This window comes from Pelmatolapia mariae, linkage group LG17 (assembly GCF_036321145.2).
Source record: "Pelmatolapia mariae isolate MD_Pm_ZW linkage group LG17, Pm_UMD_F_2, whole genome shotgun sequence".
NCBI classification, from domain to species: domain Eukaryota; kingdom Metazoa; phylum Chordata; class Actinopteri; order Cichliformes; family Cichlidae; genus Pelmatolapia; species Pelmatolapia mariae.
This window is the reverse complement of record NC_086242.1, coordinates 5532125-5559859: the sequence shown is the minus strand read 5'-3', so window position 1 is coordinate 5559859 and position 27735 is coordinate 5532125. Positions and strand designations below refer to the sequence as shown.

General features: G+C 40.5%; 1 protein-coding gene across 3 annotated transcripts in view; it reads right to left on the bottom strand.

Moving 5' to 3' along the window:
• tafa5a (TAFA chemokine like family member 5a) overlaps positions 1-27735 on the bottom strand; it is a 157137-nt gene that overhangs the window by 87843 nt on the left and 41559 nt on the right. Inside the window, exon 1 of one of the 3 annotated variants that reach the window (XM_063500917.1) lies at positions 20076-20747. The exons of the other annotated variants lie outside the window; for them this stretch is intronic. Coding sequence (XP_063356987.1) covers positions 20076-20166 — 91 coding nt within the window. The 5' untranslated portion in view covers positions 20167-20747. Of the gene's footprint in view, positions 1-20075; positions 20748-27735 lie in introns of those variants that run through there. 3 annotated transcript variants of the gene reach the window in all.

Here is a 27735-nt window from a genome sequence, read left to right as displayed (position 1 = left end):
TGGCCAGACATTTGCTCATGAATATTTAGGTGGTGGTGTTATGAATATGCATTAGAATGCCGGAGGAGCACTATCAGCACACAGATTTATGAGCTAGTGTAAGAGATAATGATAAAGGAGGAGCTAACCTGGCTACTGGTATGACAAACAGAATGCACACGGAGAAACAGAGGGAACCGTATCCGTGTTTAAGGACAGAAACAGAACTGCCTCACAGTGATTAGGAAAAAAAAGAAAATAACAATAATAGTAATTTAAAAAGACATATTACTGCAAAACTTCTGAAGCTAATGGCCTAAATATGTATTACAGGTATATTACAGGTTTTAAAGGTCTGTGTAAATACACGAGTAATGCAGTTTTTTATCATTTGCTAATGTGTATACTTATTTTGGAAAGTATACACATTAAAGTTAGGTTCAAATATTTTTCTTCTTTTTTGATTAAAGAATTTTTACAGCCTCACTTAATCAGTAAATTCATCAACAAAAAGTCAAGATTGCACCTGATTTTAGAAATATAAATGGAAAGTTTTGTTTGTGTAAGTGCTACTGAAGTTGATAATCTCATTTTGAGAAAATGGCATTTGCATATTACATAAATATATATAATTTTTGGGGGGAGGCTTATTGTAACATCTAAGAAAATGATTATTTTCATAATTACATTACATTTTGTGTGTGTATTTAAATGTTAAGGTTTCATATATTCAAATTAATTTGTATAAATGTTTAATAGAAAAAGAGGAAAATAAACAATTGAAGCTGTATTTTCCTGTTAGCATTACAGAATTTATACACTTTTACTGTAAAATGTATAAATCCAGTTAACTGAGCTAAACTGTCACTAGGATAAAAATGTAAAATGGCATTTCTGTTATTTCAGGTTGCAACTGAGAAGTTTGTTTCTTCTCTGCCCCTGAGGTATATACTTAGAAGCATAGCATTGCAATCTTTCTTTTTAATCTGTGCAATGCTGTACCTGCATGTGTACATATGTGGTGCTTCTTAGAGAGCATCGCCTGATAACACCCCATACTGGCCACCCAGTGGTTGCAGAGATAGCGCAATCTTTTGCCTCGGGTGCAGAAAGGCCAGGAAAAAAGAGAAAGGATGCATACAAAAGAATTCTAAAACAGCTAGAAATGCTCCCTGCAGAACTGAGGTGAAGATTGGCATGGACGCCATACTGGAACCTGCAGGACACCATTTCAGAGTAGAAAGAAGGCCTTCTTGCGTGCAGTTATAATCTTATTTGGGCAGTGAAAGCACAGCAGTTAATTGCAAATATATTCAGTGCACTATTACTGAGCGCGCTGGGTCATTGTAAAATAAACAGAATGCAAATTTTATAACCATTTTTATGACAATTCTTTGGCAACATTACAAGCAATGCTGCCGTAATATTAACTTTGAATATTGAGGTTATGTGTTTCGATAAACTCCATAGGGACACAATAAAAATAATCAGAAAATGTGTGACACAGCTAATTAAAATATTGCTCTGAAGGGGAAAAGAACTTAATTTCTCATGCATGTGAGTCACTGTGAAATTATTTTACTGAACTTATGTAACCTTGTCAGAGACAGCTCATTTAAACCCACCACCTCCACGACCACTACACTGTCAGAGGAATTAAGATTTGCTTTGCACAGAAAAAACCCAATCTTTTTAAAGAATGCTTACTAATCATGACAGCAATATGAAATAAAATAGTACTATACCACTTAAGTCCAGTCTGAGTTCTCTGATATTTGTTTCTATCATCATAGACTTTGATTCCTCTTTAGTGTTTTTGGCCTTGGATTTCATTGGTTTAAATGAAAAACATGTAACAGTATCCTAGAATATTACAATTGCATCACATAATGGGTTAATTGATGACCCTAGCCTGAAAACAGCAGTGATAAATAAACAGGAAGTCACATGTATTTATTGACCATAACGCCACGCAAGGGCTAAAGGTTAGCCACAGCCCCAGCCTGTGTTATGATTCAGACTTGACCTTATTGGGAACTGGTTATGATTTGACCTCATAGCTGTTTGTATTTGGAAAATTCCCCCAGCCATATCAGAAATGTACCCTTACATTTACTATTTGCTAATAAGTACACTATTTTAAAAATAAGCAGCTTTGTGGTTTAAAAGCTAACACATTTGCCTTACATGAATCAAAGCTTGGGTTTAAGTCTAGGAGCAGACACAATCCCATTGTGCAAAATCAAACATGCCAATTTACCTGCTGTGACCACTCACTGGAAAATAAGAGGCCAGCCTAAATTACGTTCATAGTATTTTAAAATCGGAATTAAGATTATCCACAAATTCCTCTAAGTACCAATTTCTACAACACAGCATGAAGACCGTGAAAGCTCCATAAAGTTCCACCAATTGTTCCACTCTTACTACAAAAATCTGAGATAAAATAGAAATAAAAAAAGAAATAAAATCTTGTTTTTAGACATGTTTAGGGTGTGTGGAAAGCAAATTTTTAATATTTCTTATTTTTTGAAGTCTCAAAGTCAAACATGAGGTGAGACACATATTTGTGTGGGGACCAATTTATTAGTTACTCAAAATATTTTGTGTTACGCTAACATATGATACATTTTAATTTTATGTATAATATTACTGTATATGCTACATAATTTTCTTTTTATCAGTGTATTTGTTTTTGATGTGTATACTTTTTTTATTTCTATGGGAGATCACCTCCAAAATATGAAATTACCTCAGCATAATGAGAATAAAGATAATTCTGATTCTAAACAACAGCGCTTGGAAACGAGTTTGATCACTTCAGTTCCCTTCCCCACAGAAAGACAAAGATCGCCAGTGAAGCGGTACAATCTGATTATAGTATCATCATGATACCGCTGCATTATGACAAAAAAATTTGTTTGCCTTGAATGTATTGATGGATTGGAGAGATTCAAGTGTAGCATTCAGGTGTTTTTAGTAGCTCTTTATAGAAATCAGACACTTATGTATGCAGCTTTCTCTACCGTACATATTTTACACTTTTAAATGGCCCATTGTTTATAGTGGGGGAAAAAAAACCCTATGATAAGCACTGGCAGGCTCACAGTGTTATCATATAGGTGATCGGCTAAATCCCATGTGTAGACACAAAGTTACCGTGTAAACCCGCATACTGCAGAAAAATACATCATTTTCTTCAACAAAACCCAGAGTGCTAAATGCACATACAAATAAGATACGAGGAGGACAATAACTTCCATTGCAGCATGGAGCTGTGTGCCCTGCAGACGCGCAGCCTTCCACAATAAGTGGATGAGGGGGAGCTGATAGTTTGGCACAGTTGCTGCTTTTCAAAGCTAACAAAGTCTTTGTGGCAGTCACAAAGGTAGTGCCTGGCAATTGACTCCTGCAAAAAAAAAAAAAAAAAAGTATTTAAAAAAACTGCCTTTGAGAGGAGAAAGTAGGAGAGATACAGGAAGGGAAAGGAAAAAAATGCATTGTATATCACAGCAAGTGGTGACACATTGTTGGGGCTTTGGGAGTTTAAGAGTGCACTGCCTCCTTTGTTGTAGCTCTTCTCGGAGGACTTGAGCATATCGACTCGACGTCCAGGGTTTTTTTTTCCCTCTCATCGCAACCTGAATTCTCATCCTGCACCCTGCTCCTGCAGAAGAAACTGAACTGCTTCCTGTACAGCGACAGCTCTTTGCATGATAAAGGAGAAGCAAATGGGGGAACCTGGAAAAAGGAGGGAAAAAGATGGAAGCGTGTCAAGTACGTAGAGGAAGTTTTTGCCTTTGTGAAAATGTGCGAGTGTTTGTGCGTCTGCACGTCCACACGTGTGCTCGTTGGTACAAAAGCCAGCGAGCCAGAGCTGAAGCACAGACAGTCAATGTGCTTTAATGGAGACTATGTGCTCACTGCGGCACGGCGTATGTGATAAATTATTCATTGGCTACAACACCAGAGCTATCATCGGGGTTCTGTTATTATCACAAACCGATGGTCAGCTGTTGCTTTAAAAGGCAATGGAGAGGGGGAAAAAAGTTTAACTTTGTAGAAAATGCTCCACGACAGTACAGGACAGGGGGGTTACACCTTGTTAGGCTGTGTTGATCAGCTTACAGGGTATGAAAAGTTGTGAACAGAGGGAGTGATGATAGGGTTACAGCTCCCCTGATCTCTCACAGATGTCTTATTTCCCTCCTTTTATCCCTCTCTTCTTACTCATTCCCAGACACATGCAAGGCTCGCCCTGCAGTTTTCTCTCTGTCCATGTCATTTCATATGGCGTCCCTCTGTCCTTGCATTCATCTCACCCCACATCCCTTCTCTGGATGTCCCTTTCTGTCACCACAGCCACCCCACCCCCTGCTGATGCTCCTTCTTGCTCCCACAACCCCTATTTCTGTCTCTATCTCCACGGAGGAGGTGCCAGAGCAGCGTAATTGGTATTCAGGCTCTGTCAGAGCCAATGCAGAGCCCTGTTAGCAGAATAAGAGAGGAAACATCCTTATCTGGATTTCCACAGTAACCAGAGGGTGGGTGGATGGGTGGGGGGTTCAGCTTCACTTGCTGCTCTTATTATATTTTATTTCTATATTCCTTTTTTTTTTGTTTGTTGTTTTCCATCTTGTTTTCTCTCATCGTCTTCCCCCTGCTGTCTGTGCTAATTATTGACTGGCTGTGTTGCAGGCTCCTAAGCGCACACGCATGAACGTACATCCTTAATAGGAATTCACACATTGACTGGAGTTTATAATCGCACACAACTGCACAGAAGAAGCACAGAAGAACTACAACCTGTGTGTCCAGACACACTTGCACAGACATTACACAACCCTGATACAGCCCGCTGGCACAACCACATCTGCATCTACTACACTTATTACACACACAGATTCTCCCTCTCTCTCTACTCTCACTGTGTCCTCTCTGTCTCCTCTCAATTCCAGAGGGCTACACTACAAGACACATGTACTTGCACAGCACCATTATGGGGCTATTTTGAGGATGCTGAGTGAGCGCACCAAGCTCTTGAACTACACAAACGACTGCATCTCTCTGCACACTGTAAAATGTAACTGTAGCTTAAATGAGTAAGGAAATAATATTTATAATATGTTTATAATGATTATGAAAACTAAATCATGAAATCAAATCAGCTCAGGGTGTGAAAGCCAGTTTGTTCGCCAGTTTTGGCAACTGAAATTTGAGTTTTACTGAAGACTCAAAATAAATAATTGAATAAAAGAAAATAAATACATAAATAAATAACATGCCAGTGTTGTTACTTTGTATGTCACTTAGAGTGTCTGATCAGGTTTTGAGACTGATGAAAATGCAGACAGACACCGGGATCGATGCAGTGTTAACGTATTTCACCTTTGACCTCAGTGGAAAGATGATGTCACACAGGCTGGTTAGCGGCACATTCATTCTCTTTTGAGTGCTTTCTTAAAATTTTGTCTTATCATTGAATCATGGACTTAACGACGAAGAAATCAACTGCCACCTCACAAACACATTTTCATAGAAAGAATTCAAAAATCTTAATTCTGACCAAATTTCACACAAATATCTGACAGGATGTAAACTGATGTGGTACTTTTAGCTGCTCCCTTAATTCCCAAGGTTTAACCCTAACCCTCTGAGGACAGATCCACGTTTGATTTGGCATAGACTTCATGCCAGATGCCCTTCCTGGTAAAATATCTAGACTTGGGACCAGCGTTAGTACACTAGCTACCTCCCCTGGGTATCTTTCACATGCAAATGTGTTAACCAATACACCACGAAGCCACCATTTTTAAAGTTTTGCAAAAAGCGCTTATTTGACCTTTATTCAACCCCAAAACTTAGGAAAAGAAGAGGAAATTCAGAATATATTTCTTATTTGGTCTAACATGACACTAAGTTTGGGTGCCATCTAAGACTTTGGACAAACATGGTTGGAAACTGCACCTTGACTAGTTTGACAGAGGCAGTAATTCTAGCTTTTCCCATGGTGATCGCTAAGGATTATTTAAAAGTGTAGCTCACATTGAATTCAAGAAAAGAGCTGTTCGACTTGAATGTACTACTCACAAAGAATCAATACAAAATACGATTAATCAGATTGTTTTCTTTGATCTACCTTTTAACAGCTGATTTCTAAACAATGGCATTGCCAACAGTGTCCAGTGCCTCAATCGCGACCTCAAATTTGATAGTAGTCGATTACTTTATTTTACTGAAACTTACTGACTACTGATGTCCTGCTCAAGCATTTGTACCAGCAGAATGCAGGTTTTTCAAGTTGTTTGTAAAGTAAAGCTGTTTATTTGGCCTTGCACCATATGTCTCCTTTCTCTACCTGTAGCAGAAATGTTTAGTTTGTCCTTCTGAAGCAAGAACTGTTTCTCTCTCTGCTGCTTCGCTTCCCCCTTACACACAAACCCAACAGAGTTTCTTTGTTTTGCTTTGCCAAGAAATAAGTGGGCACAATATAGAAAAGATGGGGAAAAAAGGAGGAGAAAGGATTAAAAGACTGGATTCAGCCTCAGTGGGAGACTATTCAAAGCCAGTGTGCAGATTCTCTAAGTGTGAAAGAGTGGACACCATGCAGATTTTGTTCAACATGCAGTGATAAAAAAAACAAACAAAAAAGAGACAAGTGAGCGAAATACAACAACCTGCAGAGCCTGTCTCACATCCAATAGTTGTTGTGAGCATCTCAACAAATGAATTGGATCTACTTGTGATAAAAAAAAATCAGAGGGCAACAGAACATATGTTTTGTTCCTTATAATCAAAAGCTGCGTATTGCTATAAGATAAGACCAACTAGCCTATACGAAGAACAAACAATTCCCTAACAAATGTATATATAGATACATGGAACATTAAAACTGGTATGAAATCTATGTACAACATTAGTGACTTACATGCCAAATAAGAAAACTAAAGTATATCAGTATTCAGTTTATTAACTTTATATTTATTTTGTATATTATTACAGCAAAAAAGTGCACTGCCTCCTGCAGTTCAATCATTGTTTTTGGTTTTCCTACCGTCTCTTTTCAGTGGCCTAATCCGACCTCTAGAAGCTCCACTGTTTCTTTGATGTAGTGACTTGAGTTGCTTTCCAGCTACTCAAAAAAACAATAAGGAGAATAGAAGATCTGCACTGCGTTGTTCTTATTTTTCACGGAAGCAGCCAAATGCAATAAGACTACATTGATGGAAGAATCATTTTAAGAATACTAAAATGTTATCGATTACACACATAGTAACTGTGAAAGATGACACACTAACCGATATTAAAACATATAAGGAATGTTGCTACACTCTAAGTATCATTTAGCAAATAATCCACATACATAAATTCATTATATAATGCAAAATAGTACAACACATGTGAATATGTCGGTACTTCCAGTGCTGAATACCAAAATGTACCGATGACAAATCTTAATTCCACCAATTTATTTTTACAGGACGGTTGACATACCTCGTTTTTAGCCCATCTGCAGTGACTCCCTGGGGCTTTGACAGAAAACAAATAATCTATTTAAAAAGCCTACACACTGAATTAAAAAAATGTTTTAATATGTGCATCAAAGTTTGTCTACCCCTCTTCACTTTACAATTAAAATTTTGACTTCACAATTGTTCTGTTTTTTTAGATATGTAAGTAAGAGTAAATAATGCAAAATGTTCTTCCTTTTTTTGTTCTATAATGTCATAAATGTAATAAAAAAACAACATTGCTGTCATAAAAATGCAAAGTTAAGGTAAAAAATAATCACAAATGTATTTTATATGTTTTATACTCAAAAGGCTGTGCCAGCTTCAGTAGATTCAAGATTCAACTCTCTTTACCGTCATTATGCAAGCATGATGAAATTATGGCAATATTTCCTCACATGGTGCATGCAATTTAAATAATATAATCAAACCAACATAAATATGAATAAAAAATGCAATATACTAATATGTGTATATATCAAAAGTATAAAGTTTTTACCCATTCCATCCACTCATGCCCAGCAACACTGAACATAAGAATATTGGAGGGTAATTGATACTTTATGGTTCTATATGGATGTTTTCGGTCCAAACTTGGCGTTTCAATAGGGAAGGTTCCTGATCCCTGGGTAATGATTTACTTTTTCCAGTATATTTGGAGATTAATTAATTGTACTTTTACTAATGTGCTATTTTAATTGCAATGCTTTTGTATTTTTAATATTACTTGAAAGATCTGAACACTTCCACTTTGTTTAATAATAAGATACAAACTTTTTAAAAACATTTTTTATTATTATTATTTCAATGTTCCAGTTTGTCTTTTCAAAATATTTCAGGGTACAGCTTTTGACTCTTTCTGTTGTCAGAAAGTTTAAATTGTGCACATCAAACTTCAACGTACGGTAAGGTGTGACATGTTTTTCCCTAAAATTAGGACAGGGACAAATCTCTTAAATGACAAACCTCGGTGCTCTCTGTTGACAGAAAACAGAACTCTCAGATATCATCGAGAAAATTAATTAATTCTCAGCTGTGTTGAAACAAACGTTGGGAGAGAAACTACATATAATTTGGATGATATCCTCTCTCTCTCTTAGCATTGGTGCAGGTTACTAGCACAACCAATCCCTGTCTGCCATTACCTGAGTTGCCATGGTAACCCTCCCCCAAAAAGAATTTATTTCAGGAAGCAACCCATCGGCAACAACCTGTGACTCTCTCTCTGTCGCTCTCGTTCTTTCCCTCCTCCTCCTCCGTCTCGTCATCGCGCTACCCTTTTTACTCCTTTCACACACTTCCTGCTCCTCTCCTCTCAGGCTGTCTGTCCATATATAGTGTCCTATGCTTTCTTCCTCCGCCTCGCTCCCTTTCTGCATTTTATCTGACTGTCCCCTTCCTCCTCATTTGCTGTCATAGTCTGTCCATATTCAGCCACTGGGTTAGTTCATTTGTAGCTACCACCAGAGGAAATGGTGCATCAGGCTCCTTCACTAGGTTGTTATCTGTGCTCATGGCTGGAGCTCCGTGTGTTTGAGGGGAAAGTACAGCGTCTGTACACACGTGTGTTTTTACATGCATTCAGAAGTGCAACTGTGTGTGTGCGTGCGTGCGTGCATGGGTGCTCGCGTGTGTAACTGTTTGTGCCAATTATTTCATTACCGGCTGACAGATTTCTCTTTCCACTATTACCGCTCCCCTAGCCACAGGCACCAGCACAAACCCCAGCAGTCACAGACACACAAACACACACACACACACACACAAGCTAGCACACAGCAACCAGTTAAAGTCCATCAATTAAGGAGGCAATTTGCTCAAGTGGTTCCACCTGGGCTAAAAGGCAGGTGGGTGGCTATGCTCTGTTTACCTATCAGACACTATTAGGGCCAGGATGTTGCTGGTTTTACTTCTGTCCTGCTTCCATGATGTCAGCTCTGCCTTTTTTTTTTTGGTCTGCCTGCATGTCTTATAGGCTGTGTATGTTTGTGTGTGTGTGTGTGTGTGTGTGTGTATGACTGAATGGGAGATTATGTCAAGTGTTCGTGATAACTGGAATGCACTGTATCTGTCAATGAGTGGCAACCAAATGACAGATGATGCTAACATTTTGCGGATGCGGTGCGCGTGTGTGTATGCATGTTATGTGTCAGGTTATGAAGCCGCTGACATCTAGAAGTGGTAGCTGACGCCGCTCTGTCCACACACATCCCCCGTCTTTGACAAGATTTCATCAGCAATACCTCGAAGTGTGTGTGTGTGTGTGTGTGCTGTTATTTTTGTGAGTGCTTCATTGTGGACTGGGTGCGTGCGTGTGTGTGGCCTCTGCAGCAATATTTCATCCTTTCTGGAGTCCCCTAAGAACCTGCGGCACTCTGTGTGAGTGTGTGTGTTTGTGGCGGTGTATGCATATGTATTCATGGCTGCCTTTGTGAGTGTGTGTGTGTGCATGTGTGCGCGTGTGCACATCTACACTTGCTCCAAGCATTTATTCACTATCATGGAGAACAGCACGTGTGTGTGTTCTGAATGTATGATGAAACTTCACACGCACAGAGGCACACACACCATGCCACACACTCACACAGTCTGTTTGATAAATTAGACTTGGAGCTACAGGAATTTGCTTTGCAATGAACTAAGGCAGCCACGAGATAGTCCATATAGTCTGTCAAGCTCCGGTGTATACTTGCAGCCCCTGCGTATGCATATGCTTGCATTTGTATTTGTCACCCTACCTCTGCATGTTAACTTAACATGTGCCGATGCCTGTGGCCTCGACGTTTATCTGCAAGAAACGGAGAGCCCACGTGTTTACATACCGACCTCGCCATACAAAGCGCTCAGAGGCACGACAGAAAGCACTCTCAGGAGGTAAACCGCACCGACAGGACCTACATGTCAATGCTTCCTCTCTCCGTTCATTTGATTTCAGGCAAGGGCGTTCTGTTTCCTGCATCCCACAAGCCCCATTTCCTTTCTCATTGGATGTGGTATTATCCTTGGGCTTATGTGGCAGAGCACAAGATATAATTTATTGTCTGTTCAGCAAGGCAAATCTGCAAACCTGGCATATTTCATTTGCTGAACATATCATTATTAAAATATGATTCTCCCCCCCCCCCCCCCCCCCCCCCACCTCCTTTTTTTTGTTTCGCACTGTGCGGAGAAATGCTATCTGGGGGATATCTGATTCTTGGCCTCACTGTGAATTTCTTGCCAATAATATATATAAAATATCGGAGGACGGGCAACCTCTGTGTGAGGAGGGGAGACTGGCGAAGTCAGTGTTATGAAAGGGGAAAGCACAGTGGTAAAAGAGTCAGACACATCGATGGATATCAATGCATACCAAGTAGAAAAATGTGCATTACTTCTCAGATGATGAAACACCAGGTTTGGGAAAGCAGTGAACCTCCTTGCCCTGCTTAATACATACATACAATCTGAGTTCAGACAGCTACGAAGTCCAGGCTGCTTTAGCACCCTTAGCAGCAAATACCCAGCATGCCTTGTAAATGACTGTGTACACAGCGTGTATACTATATATGCATTATTTTTACGTGAAGAATGTGCCTTTAAACATTCCCCAGCAGCAGCACTGTAAAGCAACAACACGCCATGGAAGAAAGCTTTCTGTATTCATGAGTTTGGTTTTAACAGTCCCTGCAGGTACAATAATGAAGTTCCTTTCTCCCATGTGGAATGGACCGTAATGATTGTGATGAAGCAGAATTGCTGGCTGGTTTCCTTTTTTTTCTTTCTCCCCCCGTCGCTGCTGTTGTATTGACAGAGCTGTAAACATAAGCATAAAACTATATGTCGCAACGATGTAACTGTAAAAAAGAACTATTAACAGATGCAAAGAGCAAGGCCAAGCCTGGAAAAAGATGCAAAAACAGGCTTCAGTGGTTGTTTGAGTGCCCTATTTGAAGTCTATTCTCTGATATACAACACCTTTGCAAAAAGGTTCAAACATTTGGTAAAATGTGAATAAAAACAGAAACAGTTTGTGAACTGTTATTAGATTTAGGTATTTATGTAGAAAGAACACATAAAAAGTTGAAATTGAGACATTTTACTGTGTTTTTTTAATAGAAGGGCAAAAGGCTGAAAAAGTTATGTAACGTTTAAAAATACCTGGTGCAACATGTCACAACAAGTTAGCTTAATTAGTAATACAATTAGGCAAAAAAACAGCTTCCCAGAGGCTGAATCTTTCAGAGGATGGGGTTTTACAATGCTGTGAAAGACTGTGTGGGTCAGTTCCACAAACACTTCCTTTCTGGACCTTGCCTCTTTTCGGATGGCCTGAAATGAATTAGAAATCTGTCCTGTGGTCGGAATAATCACAATGTGAAATTCTGTTTGAAAATCATGCATGCTACATCCTCCAGCACAGAATCTGCCTTTTTACTGTACGATACATACAGGTTTTGGAGTGCCACATGCTGCCATCCAGACGTCGTTTTGAGTGTTGGGCATGGTTTTACTGAGCTCAGTGGGACAACTTTGAAATACATTCTGCTTCACTAGTGTGGTAGATGTTGTTTATATGCTAAAAATGGGTCAATTTTGCCTGTTACTAGGTGGTTGCTAGGCATGTATAATTCAGATTTTGTGAATATGCGATGTTGTTGTTATGAAATAAAAATGATACAATGCTATTATAAGGTGTCAAAGGTGCATAAGTGCCAAAAACAGGCTATCTTAGTCTCTTGATGGGTGTCTGATTGCTCAACTCCTGATAGCGTAGGCGGAGCTTGTAGACAAAGTAACAAACACACAGGCAGAGAGAGATTTATATATAGTAAATAATATAGTATAATAGTAAGATATCCTAAATGAAACGGCGGAGGCTATGAAAAACTAAACAAAAGTGGGAACATTGAAGTTTCTCAACTACAGAAATTGTTCTGATTTTCCAAATAAGAAAACCCAGAGAAGGTTGTTTTAAAAAGACATGTTGAGAAACTATGGTAAATGTGCAACCAAATGAAAAACATAGATCTATTTGTTCAAAAACCAGCAACCTCCTGATTACATTATTTGATACAGTTTCTGTTTATGATTATCATCTAAATATGGTTTTAAATATTATATATTATATTTTAATTATATTTTGTTTTATTGTATTATTATTATTGACATTTTACAACTTAAAAAATCAGGATTACAATTGAAAAAGCCCAAATTGTTTAATTTTTATCAGCTGAAGATAATTCTCTTTATAAGTTATAAGTTAGCTACACTGTGTAATGGCGTGACAACAGGTTCCTTCTGCATTTAAAATGCTTCACAACTGGAACAACAAAGACAGTTCCAATGAGTAAACAAGCTAAAGCATGCCATCATTTGAATAATGTTATTCAAGCAACCTGCTGGATTACAGTTTGACACCGCAATGCTTGTCCGCTACATCAATTATGTCAATGATGATCACCGTACGAGCAGCAAACCTGATGACTTATCTTGCTTGGTTGCATGACTAACATCCATGTCAGCACCTTTCTCGCCGCATGCTTTAATGCCATTAGAAGATAAATGAGTGGCACTGCTTGTTATGACCCGTAATGATATGGTTTGTCCTTTACAGTGAGCTAAACCCATTTTCTTCTACTGCGTAAGAACGGGAATAGGAATTGGAACCCCACAAGCAATCTATTCAAGGGTGCAACAAGCTAAGGGGATGTGACGTGCCAATGTTTTTTAGTGATTTTCATTATGTGTCATTCTATTCTAATTCATTTTCAATTGGACCATAAGAGCTGCTGCCGTAAGCAGTATAAAAAGCAGGAATGAACGAGGGAGGATCTTGTTTAGCTGCAAGACATCCTGAGAAAGAAAATAATGATCTTTATGAAATTGCTTTAGACACAATCTGACAGCCGAGACAAAGCAAGTGGCTGGCCCTGTTCGAATCGATAAAGCCTCCATTAGTTTTCTAAAGAGTAACATGCAATTTGTTTCGGTGGAGCAGCATAGCATCAGTAATATTCTGCCCCTTTGACACAAAAAGCTAATGCACTATAGCCCGCCTAATGTCAGATTAAACCTACATTTCTGTCAGATGGAAATGGAAAAACGGTTAGAACGCAGCGGATCCATAAAGCATGACCAAGCCTGTTATCGCAGACACCAAATTTGTGTCACAATGGCCTTGGGGGCCAAGCTTTCGAAAAAAAACCCTAGTTTCGAAATCCATTGACTGAATGACTGTGATCTCACGCACACAGAAGATCAAACTTCTTAAGCAGCTATCGATCGGCTAGATGAACAGAGGCACGGCGATTGATCCAACCTCGGGATGACCTCATCGCTACCTTTGACACAGCAGGAAGGCACAAATAGAAAAGGCAGAAGGGTAAGCACACTTCTCACCCATCATTTCCTAAAGAATGTGTGGATGTATCACTCTCAAGCACCCTGGTGGTCAGGGAATCAATAGTCTGGAGAGTTGGCCTATGAATAAAATGGACAGGCTCAGTTCCCTTAAATCAGCACTCTTTCAGCTCGCACAGTATATCCTGATGAATCCACTGACTCGGGTTAGATCATCCAAGGGGCGGGACCAGCTTCTCTTTGAGAGATGATCATGATGGACATGTTGCCAGTGTTGCAAGAACAGACCCACAGGAATCCGCCCTCCTCTAAGGAAAATGCTGATCTGAGAGGATCTCTCTCCCACCAGCTGACAAGTCGATAGACAAATGGCTCCGCTTGCCTCTAACCTCTCAAACTACTGGCCCTCCTTCTTGTAGTCCTACTCCTCAGTTTGGGTGTCTACTGCCAAACACTCCACCATTTACTTTCATTTTATGCGCGTGCAAATGCACCCATGATTAATTTATACAGCCGAGCTCTATCAGATCGAAGTGACCAGGAGACATTCTGGACGAGGTTTTAATCAAAGATGCAGCCACAGTTACTTAAACTGCTCAGCTCCTTTACGCTGTTTGCCACTTTTTACACCCAAGAGGAGCACAACCTAACAATCTGTGCTCTGTGGCTTCCTGATCTGTGCCACAATTTAATATGTGTGGCACACTTTTTTTTAATCACCATCATCTTTATTACACTAATGTGCTTGGAAGATGTCGCATTGCATGTCCTTGCTGATCCAAGGTTTTACAGAATAGCTCAAATCTATGTCTTCAAGCTTGGTTTGGTAGGGCCTTGGGGAGTTTTACATGGCACTTCATGGGTGGAAGGGCACGAATGGAGTGTGTAAGGGCGATGTCTTTCTGACATCGCTATTTCCAAAGGCCGCTGAGTGTTTTCAGTAAAAAACAACGGAACCCTAAGAGGATCCCCACAGCCAGCTTTTCATTAGAAAAGCCAACACCAATCGTCCCACAGCTCTGCCAAAAGGCAATCAATAGGACTTTTGGAAAACTGGGTGCAATAGTGCACACTTTTTACTGTCCCACAATCAATAGGAACTGTGAAGAACAGTGCCATGAGCAAACACACAAACAGATGAAAAGTGGCCCTGGACACAAGGCACAAGGGGCTTGTTTGGGACCAGGCTCAGATTACCTTGAAAAAACCACCACAGGCTTCTGCTGCAACTGTGATTGACTCACAGAAGTGATTTAATTAACAAACCCCTTAACTAATGAATCAATTAAGCAATTGATTAATGCGCGCCACCCCTATGGATTACAGCTGATACTGACCATTAAAGATAAATTGTGTTCAATTTAGAGCAGTTTACAGCAGATTACATTCAGACAGACTTTTACCTACGTACCCCATGGCTGTGAGGGATTTGAAATCACCGAGGATTTGCCAAGTAAAACACGGTGATTGTGACATTGCTTCTGTATGCTGAAGGAGTATTACTGCAGCATTAAATACATGCATATTATCTTTATCTCACTTGAGCCTAAAGCTGTGCTTCAGGGCTAAGTTCCCTAAAATCCTTCCTTTCTGCAGATTAATAATAGATGCTTAAAAAAAAGGAAGAAATACTTAATGACTGCACCTCTGCTGCTGGATCTCAAAATCACATTCGAGTGGGAGCTCGTGCAGCAGTTCGCCCTGGCCTCCACTCTAATTAAACCATCGGCAGGTTTTAGATGCAGGTGATAGCTGGCAAAGCGGCTACGCCTCTTAAAGGCCGTGCATAGCGCGCATTGTGCATTCTGCTACAGTGGCACAAACAGAATTAATATTCAGATGGAGAAATGAGACACGGCATCCGCAGATGGCACGACGAAATTGAATACTTGTACTGAAATCTCTGCAGTGATAGGAGGAAACTGGAGGACAAAATAGCACGAAAAGTGGAGGGAAAAATAATAACTGCCGATATAAACAACAGTTGTGGAGCAGATCTTTAGTATGTTACATAACCATCTACTGTTTGACAACTCTGGCACATAAAACCGATCACGCTAGGATTTTTTTTAGTCATGCAATCAGTTTAATTTGAGCAAAAGAGCTCGACGTAAGAGACAGGGGTGTCCTGTGTTTCAGGCAGTGACGTGAGTTTTGAGCACATAACCCCCGACTGCAGACTCCCGGTTTGTTCATATGTTTATTATTACACTATTACACCCTCTCTTTTTCAACTGGTGTCCTAAGTGACAGGGCTCCCCTTCCTTCACGGGCCACATGCGTGCATGACACCGCGAGTTTGCCACCACTTGACCCAAATCTGCCTGAGGCTGCTCCGAGCTGAGCCTCCACAGCACAGGATGTCATTCTAATCCACATCTTTTTGTTTGGAAAAAAAAAAGAGGATACCCTGCACTGTGCTTTTTAGAGCACCTGCTGTAAATGATTTTGGTTGTCTGACATTGAGTGCAGTGCATTCACACAGACACACGCACACACACTGTATATCTGTCACTTTGGTCCATTATGGCTCACTCTGTGGTTTTACCTGAAGATCAATAACTGCAGTTGTTAGGCAGCCTGGTGGTCTGTCTGAGGGAGGTGGAGGACGCAGAGAGGCCACTGGGCTGTACAGACATGAGGCTCCTCAGTGTCACAGAGACGTTTAATCTTTCATCTTTTCAAGACGTATTAATTTTTAAAAAAAAATTAAATAAGAATAAATGGTTTATGTGGGTATACTTGCAAACGAATGTGCATCTAAGATCATTTCAATCAGAGGTCTCAAACATAAGGTCCGGGTGCCAGAATTGGCCAACCTGACGCACATCTTTGGAAAATGCGACAGAGGGCATCAATTTCTGAATTTCATAGCTTTCATAGTTTTTCCCTACTGGTGAAGGTCCACTGCCATTCATACTACACCAAGGCACTTAAGTGATAGATAAGCAATAACAGTTAAAATGCAGAAAAGTTCCTGTTTTTTTCACTGTGTGCTGCAAATTTTTAGTTTTTACAATGAAGCCACAGAAAAAGCAAAAGAATAGGACATTTTTCGCGAATTAATGTGAAGTACTCTCTTGTACCTGTAATAACCATACATTTTTCTGCAATTTTATAAATTCATGCTGACAAACTTCTTTCATTTAGCACTGCAGCATTTCTTTATCATGTAGAAAACCACACAATGAAAGCTACTGTTAAAACTGCACTTCTTCATATGTTTAATTACACATTTAAATGGAATTAAATGTGTAATTAAACATCTTTCTCCTGACAGAAGCTGGTTTGGCCGACTTGAAATCAGAGTGGGATGTATGTGTCCCACGATGCTTATAAGTTTTGGGAAAACAACCTTCTATATGGCACCATCCATGACATAGTTACAACGAGGAGAAAATGCAAACTAATCATTCAAGATTATTCAAATTTGTCTTTAAGGTTTTATTGACTCTTAAAGCGTCCGCATGAACACTTGAGAGAATTTTCAATAAAGCCACTAAGCTCTGTTCTGGTACACCTTCACAATGTTACTCCAATATTGAGAGCGAACAGGCCACTGGTGTTTTAAAGATGCTGCTCTTTTTAGCTTTAAAAGCACACCACAGATATAACCGTAACATATTATGCAGGCCATTTTATTACAGTGACTAACGTGTTATTTCCAGAACAAAACCTTTCACGTGCCTCGGTGGTCCCGGACTCGCCGGGGGATTTCTGCACCAGGAGCTGTTCTGCGAACCTGTCGGACCCTCTATTGCCATGTGACAAATATCTCAGCCAATAAAGAGCGAAACGGGATTCGCTTCATTGTGTGAATTATTGAAGTGGACAGTGTGAGAAATTTATGGCCCAAAATTCATCCACATTCCGAGCGCATAATACGTTTCCAATCCCAAACCCAAGCCTCTCTGCGAGCCGAGATCCTGTGCCACATTATGCAAGAGGGCTGACGCAACGGGGTGTACAACCCCCCAACCTCAAATGCATATTTCTGCTCATAGTGTGTTCAGCTTCTTAACGAGCTGACACAGAGCTGGCGTATTCTTTCTCCATGAGCCCAAATCACCATCTTCAATCTGTAGTTGGCAAGCTCACAATCACTGGTATGAAAATAACTCTCTTGTTGACAGGCTACCTTAAATAATATACCACCTGCATGCACATCTGTACCGCCAGCTTCAGCGTCCTCACGCACTGAAGCACAGAGGAGGCGATCAATCCGTGACATGATAGAGAGGAGACTAAAAATACTTCTTCCCCCCCGCTTTCTTTTGTTCTAATTCACACTAAAAGATGGTAGTGTTGGACAACCCCAATGTTCTTAATGAAAGAATATGCAGGCCGAGACTAAAAGGCCTCTGTTCTTTTTTTAGGTCCCTTGTGCATGCCTTTCATTATCCTCATTCCCAAAAGACTGTCGCTAATGCACTCCTTTGAATTCATTTTATCAGTTCGTATTATTAGGCCTCAGAGCAGGCTTTGACCTTGGCCATTCTTGTAGCCTAAAGTGAGCATATTCTCACCACTCCTCTCCCTCCGTCTCTCTGTGCCACATTTCAATAAAGCCCAAACCGAAATTAAATGTGGCCTCTTGCCAGAGAATGACCAGCAGACTCTTCCCCCCCCCCCCCCGAAAACTTAAAAGCTATTCTGTGTCAAGTTAGAAAGCACAGAAAAACACGGGCTTAAGGGAACAACACCTCAGCGTAAAAAGCACAACATGATACCGGCAAACAACTCGGCAGTGAAGGTCAAAAATATTGCCTTGCCAGTCAACAAGCTCAACAATGCTGATGGCCCAAATCTAATGAGATCCCATCGCATCAACACGGCCGCAAGCAGCACTTTTTTGTACTGTTAGGTGGCCACACAATCCTCTTTTTGACCTCTGTGTAAGGCCAGTGTGCCACAGTAAATTAAAACTCCAAAGGGTGGCTTTGGGACATGTGCCACTACAGAATCCTCAACTCCCCTTGCTTCAAATTTTTTGTCTGACAGACCTATTTCTCACCCCTCGCTCCCTTTACTTCACTATGGCTGGACATACTCCTACCCAGAAGCAGTCATGGACTCACCACGGTGAGGGAAGTGCTTGCTACTGCTTGACCCGAATATCTGCCCAGGGCTGGAGGCAGCGAGGGCATGGCGAGCCATTCCAAGCCTTCGCTTTTCAAAAATCACCACAAAGGAAAACTCGTGACCGTTCCTAAGTGCCAAACAGACCCTGCTCGCCCCAGGGTATACATGTGTAAGGGTAGTATTAAGAGCTGTTTTACGTGCCAGCTTTATGCAGTGCAGTAATTCCCCCAGCTTACACCATTTGACTTTCATAAGGAGTTTGAGCAGTAAGTGTGCTCAACCTCTGCATGAAAGTCTCCCCGCAGACAGATGTGATTTGTGTATATCGCGGTGTACTGTAGGTGGAATTAATGACCGGTTACACGGAACAATCTCCCACACTGAGACATCGGCTAAGTTGTGATTCATTAAAGCATTAACAGCTGAATGTCAGCAAATGGAACTCAATTAATTAACCCCCCCCCCAGCTGCACCAACTTCCCATAATGCAGCCACATCTGCAGGCTGTGCCATCCAGACAGCATGTCAGCAATGACAGACACACAGCAGCCAGAGCAACAGAGAAGCTGAGAGTTGTGTGACAGAGGGTCTGCATTGGAATTGTACCCGACTTTTGACTTCAAGAAAGGGGGTCTGAAAACACAATATAAAGGCGAATGGAACGACATTAGAACCGCTTGACCTCAATGTTACCCTAAAGCTAGACTCTAGTGCCATCTATTGAAAACGCTTAAAACAAATCAGTATCTCCATACAGTCAACTGCTTTTGGTGGTACTTTTTTTTCACCCCCTCTTCCTTGAGCACAATTCTTCCTTCTCTTCTGGCATTCAATATTGGTTAATCGAACATATTCGGGTTGATTACTTGTTGATGAGCAGAGATGCAGAAATGCAGGTGGGATAGGAATCACAGCAGCGCTTGTGCGCCTCATGCTAATGAATTTGCTTTTGTGCAAACTGGATTGGATTCTTCTTTCTTTTTTTCTGTATCGGAGCCACTTAAGAAAATTGGATATTTGATCATGTTTGAATATGTATATATACATATTTGTATTTTTTTTTTTTTTTTTGCGGAAAACTTCGCTTAAACTACACGGCAGAGGATAGCTCGGTAACAGATCAGATTGAGGGGGTAAATCGGTGGAGTTCGGTGTGATTACCTTCTTTGAGCAGGCGGGAGTGGATAAGGAGAATGAGGAAGCAGCAGATCGCCGCTCCGGTCAGTGCCCACGCAACTCTGAGCAGCTGCATCCTGGCGTGGGAAGGTTTTGTGGCGGACCGAGACAGCCGTGCAAGCGGGAGAGAGAGATAGACGCACACTCCACCTCAGCTCACAGACACGCACTGACTCATATTCTGTTGGCCATGGAATGCAGCTTTCTTGCAAATAAAAAAAAAAAAAAATAAATAATGAAAAAAAATCCCCACTTGATAGTCCGCTTTAGATGTGACACAGAAGGAAGGAGGATGGGATTCCGCAAAAATAAGCGCGCTCGCTTCGTCGCCGGTGCGTCAGAGTGATTTCCAAACAGAGGGGCGATTAACCCCAAATCACAGCCTGAGCGGCTGGCATCTTTCCTCACACCACTTCTTCTTCTTCTGCTTCTTTTGCTCCTTCAGGGGTCTCTCGCCGGCTTCACGGGAGTGTCGGTTACGACGGGTACGGGAGAGCGGGCTGCACCCCTCGGTGTGTCTCCGTCTATGAGTGCGCACGGCGGTCCACGGCGATGCGGCGCGCAGATGATGATCACCGCTCTCCGCTGCATGTTACGCACATCTCTCCCACTGCCTGAGAGACAGAGGCGAACACTGCCAACCAAGTCGCTTCACAGCCTCTCTCTCTCTCGTTTTCCCTCTCTCTCTCTCTCTCTCTGTCGCGCTGTCTCTTTCTCTCTTTCTCCCACTTTTTCGCCATATCGCTCGGCCGATCCGTCACTTTCTCTCTACCCCCCGCCCCCACTCTACCTCTCAATCCCCGACCCCCTATTCCTCCAGTCCAGTGCAACTCTTGGCATTTTACGCACGAGAACGATACAGTTTCATAAACTATGCATCTCCAGGATATTCCCCGTTCTGAAAACACCCCCATTCAAGATCTAAGATTAAGAGGCGCTGTGGTCAGCAATTCCCCCCCTGCCTTCTCTGCTCAGGTTCTTCCCATCAACCTTCCCATGCATCCTCCCATCAATCATGTAGCAGATTAATAAGAAACAGTTGCGGCCAGGCATGTGGGAACATCTTACTTTCTGTCCCTCATACGTGATCCACTGTTTTCCCCCCTCTGCTTAGCTCCAGGTTACGTCACAACTCTCCAAATAATCTCCTCCGGGTACAAAGCAGGAGACATGGTAGTGCTCTAAGAAAAAAAAGACGCTAGCCTCAACGAATAAATAAATAAATAATAGTGATCCGAGCATATTTTCTGGCTAAAGAGGAAATTTAAAAGTGCTGATTTTAGTTTTGGAGCCAGTACAAATCTTTTTCTTCTTCTTCTTCTTCTTCCTTTTTAAAATGCACAGGAAATTGTGCGCACCTCCATATTAGTCAAACCTTTTAGATATTGGAACAGGCAACAGGTTCTGCTAGTTAGCTCAGCCTCAGGCTTTTTTTATTAATCATTCACCGCCCCCCACATACCCAACAGCAAACCTATGACAGGTGCAGCCTAAATTTCCTCTGATTAAAACAATCTAAACAGCTGATACTGTTGCAATTTCTTAACAAAACATACATTTAGTGCTCTTTTCATCATTCGAGCTTTGAATGGGTATCATGATCACGGGAATGAAAGCAATCCAGCTGGAGGAGGACCAAGGCTGAATGGCCACACAATGGCACGTGTAATCCTTTACCCTAACCCCCTCTGCACGGCACAAAAAGCACTGCCATTGTTTCAGTTTGTGTGTTGTCGCATTCTGCTTTTCGAGGCTCGACCGATGTGGGACTTGCCGAGTGATGTGAAATGTGAAATAAATATTCATTCATTTATTTATCCGCTGAAGTTTAGTCTGCTATTTGGGAGAGAGCGTGGCCAGTCTGCACACAATAACCCATATGGCCGCTCAAGTGATCACAGCATCTGAAAGCAGCGTCTCCTCCTTGGGGTGTTTGTACGTTCCGTTCCCTGCATCTGTGTATTTATAATTGAATCACAATGACACGGCTGGAGAAGTGACAGTGCCACTCAAACCAGAAAACCGTTATTCCAGTGTCAATAAGGTTGGCCCCTGCAGTTACTGCTACTAATTAGCTGATAACAGTCTCCGTTGGCTGAAATGTGTGCCAGACTCTCTGTGTGTGTCTTACCACACGCGTGTTTTTTCTTTTCCTACACCTCCCAGCCTCGTCAACTGAAGCCGTGATCCATCCATCTACTCCGTGGAAAGCAATTAACAGAGACTTGACCTCAACATGGATTTGGGCTGAGGAGGCCGAATGTGTGCCCATGACAGTGTGGGTGTACAAAGCCGTCATTGTCATCGGCGGACTCTATACAAGTCTATACTCCCTGGAAAGACCAAATGGCTAAATCTAACTGTGTGTCAAGTTTGACAGCTGGATGTTCCGAGACAGAGTGATGGTTTGATCTGTCAGAGGAAACCAATTACAGCTGTTCACGAGGTTGCCATCTTTATGCAACCCTGACATCTCGCCTCACACGTTTGAACCACACGCACCAACATCCACCATATGTACAGCGCTAAGAACAGCTTCTTTTTTCTTTTCTTTTTTTTTACTACCAATTTAAGGTGGCACCAGCAATTTGCGTAACTGTGAGTAAATATTTAGAACATGAAAAGAATTCAGCTGCGCAGCTTTTACATCAACCAGCAATTAGGCTTTTGTGTTATTTATAAAGTAGAAATGTGCTTCTCCACAAACTCTGGAGCGAGCAGCCGAGGCTTGAGCTCACTCACTCAGCACGGAACAGCATCTGCAGGCAGTGCATCCATTTGTACAGTGCGTACAGTAACTCAAATAAAACAGCAAGAATGTTGATGGAGTTCTGCTTCCTTCAGATGTCTATCCTTTGTTTCACTTTTTTCTGTCGAGTTTTCTAAAACCCCAAGAGTTACAGGAGTTTATGAATATATAAAGCAGTTCAAGTAAGTTTTCACATGTACAATTATATTTAGGCTACTCATGGTTAATGTTGTATTATGTGAGATATCTTCGCCTAGTCAGAGATGCTGTTTTCATTAGCGTGCAGAAGCTGTGCTGGATCCTAGATAAAGCTCTACTTTCCACGTTTTAAAAATCCTATAGCACATGGACATCGATGCCAGCAGCGATTGTGTTCATTTTCCAAACATCGCTGCAGCATATCCGCCAGAAACCAACCTGGATTAAGATCTGCTAAAACACCTGATGCCTGTGGTGAGGGAGGGCATATTTTAAACATTGTGCAAGGTAAGATTTTTTTTAGGCTTAAAAGAAAGAAAAGAAATATGCATATGATCTCTTACACAGATGTCATTGTCTTTCATACTGCACCTTTTATCTCCAGGACTTATTGTAAAGCGGATAGATATTTAAGTCAAACGCTAATGTTTTGTTGACCCATCCATCTACCCCAGAGGAAACGGCAACTGCAAAACTGATATTTTATTTCCTCTAATCAAAATGCCTACTGCAGATTACCCAAAACGTTTCTTTTATTGGACATCATCAGAAATGTTTCTTTCAAAAATTTATGAATCTCCTCCACAGCCCGTAAACTTAAACTTTGTATGTAAATTGGTGGAGTTCTGCTTTAAATTGGATTTCTGTATTGTTTTTCCTTTTTCTTCTGGCCTAGAAAACGTTGCACATTTAAAAAAGGTGAAAAGCATCAAAATTACCATAAAGCTTTGTAATAAAACACACTAACCAATATGAGCAAATATAGTATATTCTCTTTGTCTCCAACAGAAAAGCATTCAAAGGCACAAGTTAATTTATAGTATATCATCCTACATGATTATTACTTACTAATGAGCTTACTGCTGGGGGTTTCAAACTATATTTAGCAGTTCTCCTATAATTAAAAAATATATTTAATACACTCACATATAGACATTTATACACAGACAGAGTATAAACTGTAAGGATTACTATCTTGTGTAACAGTTTCATCTCTGAACTTTAATTTTGTCACCCAGCACACAGGGTCTCATTTTTTTTGCGCTACTTCCTTAGGGATCAACTGTTCTGTCTAGACACTATTATAAATCCCTGTTAGGCAGTTTCTTGCATTATATGCAACTCCTTTTCTATATTACAAAGAGATAGCAAAAATGTTTTGAGATAAGTTTTGGAATACTGAAATCTCCTTTTTTTTGTAAATTATTAAACAATTTCCTTCCTCTCTATCCTCACATCACCCACCTACACTGCTGCCACGTCTCCTCTCTCACTTTCTCCTTCTCTATATTGCCACCCCCTCACTGCTATGCTTTTCCTTGCCAAGAGCCAGGAGAGGCGTTACTTGCTTTGTCCTCTGTACAGGTCACTGGCTGTATGCCAAACAGAGCCCATGCCAATAAAAGCCATGAGTAATGGGCTAAAACTTCTACATTCGCTGTGTTTCCCATTATTTCCCATGGCCAATAAATCTGAAGAAGGGCTTAATCAGAGGGAAAAGCTGGAACATACGGCCCATGCCCAGTAGGGTGTTCAACACAAGGATTCTTACAGTTTAATCAGAGATAAAAGTTGAGGTGGCAGCCACCAATAAGGCTTTGCTTGTGACCCACTTTGTCTTCTGACAGGTGGAGCCATTATTGTTTCGGGAGATGAACACACTGCTGCTGTCATGCAACAAAGCTGCCTCTGGGCCTCTGAGATCAGGTCGAGTCTTAATAGAGTCCCTGAAGAACCTAATAGACAGGTAATTGAATAAATGTTGCAAAATTCATGAATTGCTCAGTGAAAAACCAAAGTTTCAAGGCAGAATAGGGCAGTCTAATATGTCTGTCAGCATTTTAAACAGCATGCCAACCAAAAGTGGCAGAGCCAAAAAAGATTCTTGCTGAAAAGAGGATAGCTTTCTACACAGTCACTAGGATGGTTATCATTATTATTCACAATTACATAGTTATGCTGTAACACCTTATTCATAGCATGGCATATCAATCACACTTGCAAACTTACCTACACTACAAAGGAACATAATTTGTTAGCTGTGGTTAACAGGGTAAAACTGTAGATATACAGTATGAAAAGCCTTCATTTTAAAAAGCTGGCACAAACCATTCCTCCAACTCTGGAGAGACCTAAACAAAAGCTTTCTAGCTTGGATACAGGAAGGGAAAATACACTATCGACAAACAAATTGTTAGCTTTTCAGACTAGCTTCTGCTAATTAGCTAACCGACTTTTTAGGAGGATTAGTTTTTAAAATTAGCCCATTATATTTCCATTGGAATCAAAACAAAAGTCAAATACTAAATGGTTTGTAAATCAGCATGAAAATATTTGATTTAAAGAAAATAGCCAGGGAGAGTAATATTAGCATTAGCAAAGGTTATTTCGGATTGTGTTTCCAGCTAGTTTTATTTTAGGTGTTTTGCTTTAACTGTTGGGTTTGCTTGTATTCTGCAAAACCTATCCATCTATCTATCGATGAAAATTCTGCTCTTGGCCAACATATTAAACCATAAAAACTGCACTTCATGGATCACTCAGTGTGTGAGAATGTGCGATTAATTGATTGATTGATTGATTGATTGATTGATTGATTGGAACAAATTTCTCCATGGACATGAGTGTGAATGGATGAACGAGGCTTGAAGTGTAAAAAACGGAGTGTCATCAAGACTAGAAAAGCACCATATAAATTCCTGCTCGAGATGGACTGGAGGGCTCCTCACATGTTTTGGAATCAGACACAGCTTGTCCAAAGAAACAAAAATCACCCTATAATGACAAAGCACTTTTAAGATTTTGTTCAAATACAAACAGAAAAGCCACTGCATGTTTCACTTTGCTTACTGTCAGTCACACTGACACTTGGGGAAAGAATCCAAGCATCTATCAAGAAGTTACCTGTGAAAGGACCCCACCTTAGATATCTGTCCTGTTTTTGTCTTAATATTTGTGAAGCATTCGTTAGGGTGATGTCAATTAATTTTCCACACCATGAAGTTTGTGTGTTTTTAGTAAATATGTCTAATTTCATTCATTATGCAACTCATGAGGATATCCAATGGTAGAAACATCTGAGGTATAAAGATAAAGATAGCACATGCATGTCTATGACGGGTTTATAAGTATTCTTTAAAAAAAAAAATAGAAAAAATACTTTAATTACTTTTCCTTTTCTAATTCACTTCTGTTCTTGGAGAACATGATATCCTTGCTGAGCCTAATCAAAAAAAAAAACTCTTTCAGTGGTTTACAGAGCATGCACATTTTTTTGGAGCGTTCTGTCAAGGTTTTCTGCCTACTTTCCATTGCAGTCAATAATTGAGTAACCTGACAGGAGTATTTTATTCAGCTGCACATTTTTTAGTCATTGCATGTAGTGCTTCTCTTAGAATTCCATCTCTTTAGGAGCTTTTATGAAGACAGTATGCAAGGAAAATGAGCCACGTTCGACCCACATAGAAATCATTATATGTTGTAATGTGATACAGGAAATGGCATATTGATGGTTTAATCTAAACATCTTAAACGTTTAACATGATTTTAATTAGAAACGGTGTCACCCACACAACTAAGTTTTAACAGTATTCATGATTAAAACTCACGCACAACATATTTAATTAAGTCGTGTTACCGGAAGCCTGACATGGTGATGGACTCATTCTCTTGAGGCCTCTACTAAGCTTCTTACATTTCCTGTAGTGAGACGAGAAAAACAAGCAACGAAAAGGCATCTCTATTGACACCTCCTCCCAGTTGCTCCCGGTCAGATCCAGGTGTAATTCTGGTTCATCCAGCTGTGTGTGTCAGACACTAAAACACATGAAAGCCTGTTTTTCCAATAGTAAAATTTGCATAATCATTACCACAGTAAGGGTGTTAAATAGATACATGGGTTGATTCAATTCAGTGTTTTTTTATAGCCCCAAATCACAACAACAGTCGCCTCACAGCGCTTTATGTTATAAGGTAAAGACCCTACAATAATACAGAGAAAACCACAAAAATCAAACAAACGAGTGTGAGCAAGCACTTGGCTACAGTGGGAAGGAAAAACCCCTTTTAACAAGAAGAGACCTACAGCAGAAGCAGGCACAAGGAGGGGCAGCTATAAATTAAAACTGAAGTTGAATCAGTCCAGTAAACCGAACTCCAGTTGTAAAATGGCACTTTCTTGAACACTCTAGAAGAAAAGATAAATCATGCTTAATATTTGGGGTAATATAGTAATATTTATGTTGTGTATAAACTCCTGGAAGTGCTAATGGTGCTTTCTTTGAGCTTACAATGGTTCCTTTACGCAATTATGTAACATTGTGTTCAATAAACTGAATGACAGCCCAGACTGAAGCGCCCTAACAACAGCAACAACAAAACCATCTTTGGTTTACAGTTTAGTTACTGCCCAGCTATCTTGAAATTAAATGGCAAATGAAAGCAACAGCTTTGATAATTAAATATTTAACACAAAAGTATCAACAGCACCAAACACAAGTGTATCTAGCAAGTGTTTTAATTGTCCACAGGGAGTTGTTGGTAATGATACCCAGGAGACAGATTAAAAACCAAATGTGCCTGTGTCAGCATTAAAGGTTATTAGGATCAGGTATTCCACCTGTTTTGTTTTGGATGTATTTTAGAAGGGTTTCCATTGTGCACAAACAATGTAGGTAACCTGGTCTTACACAAATAACA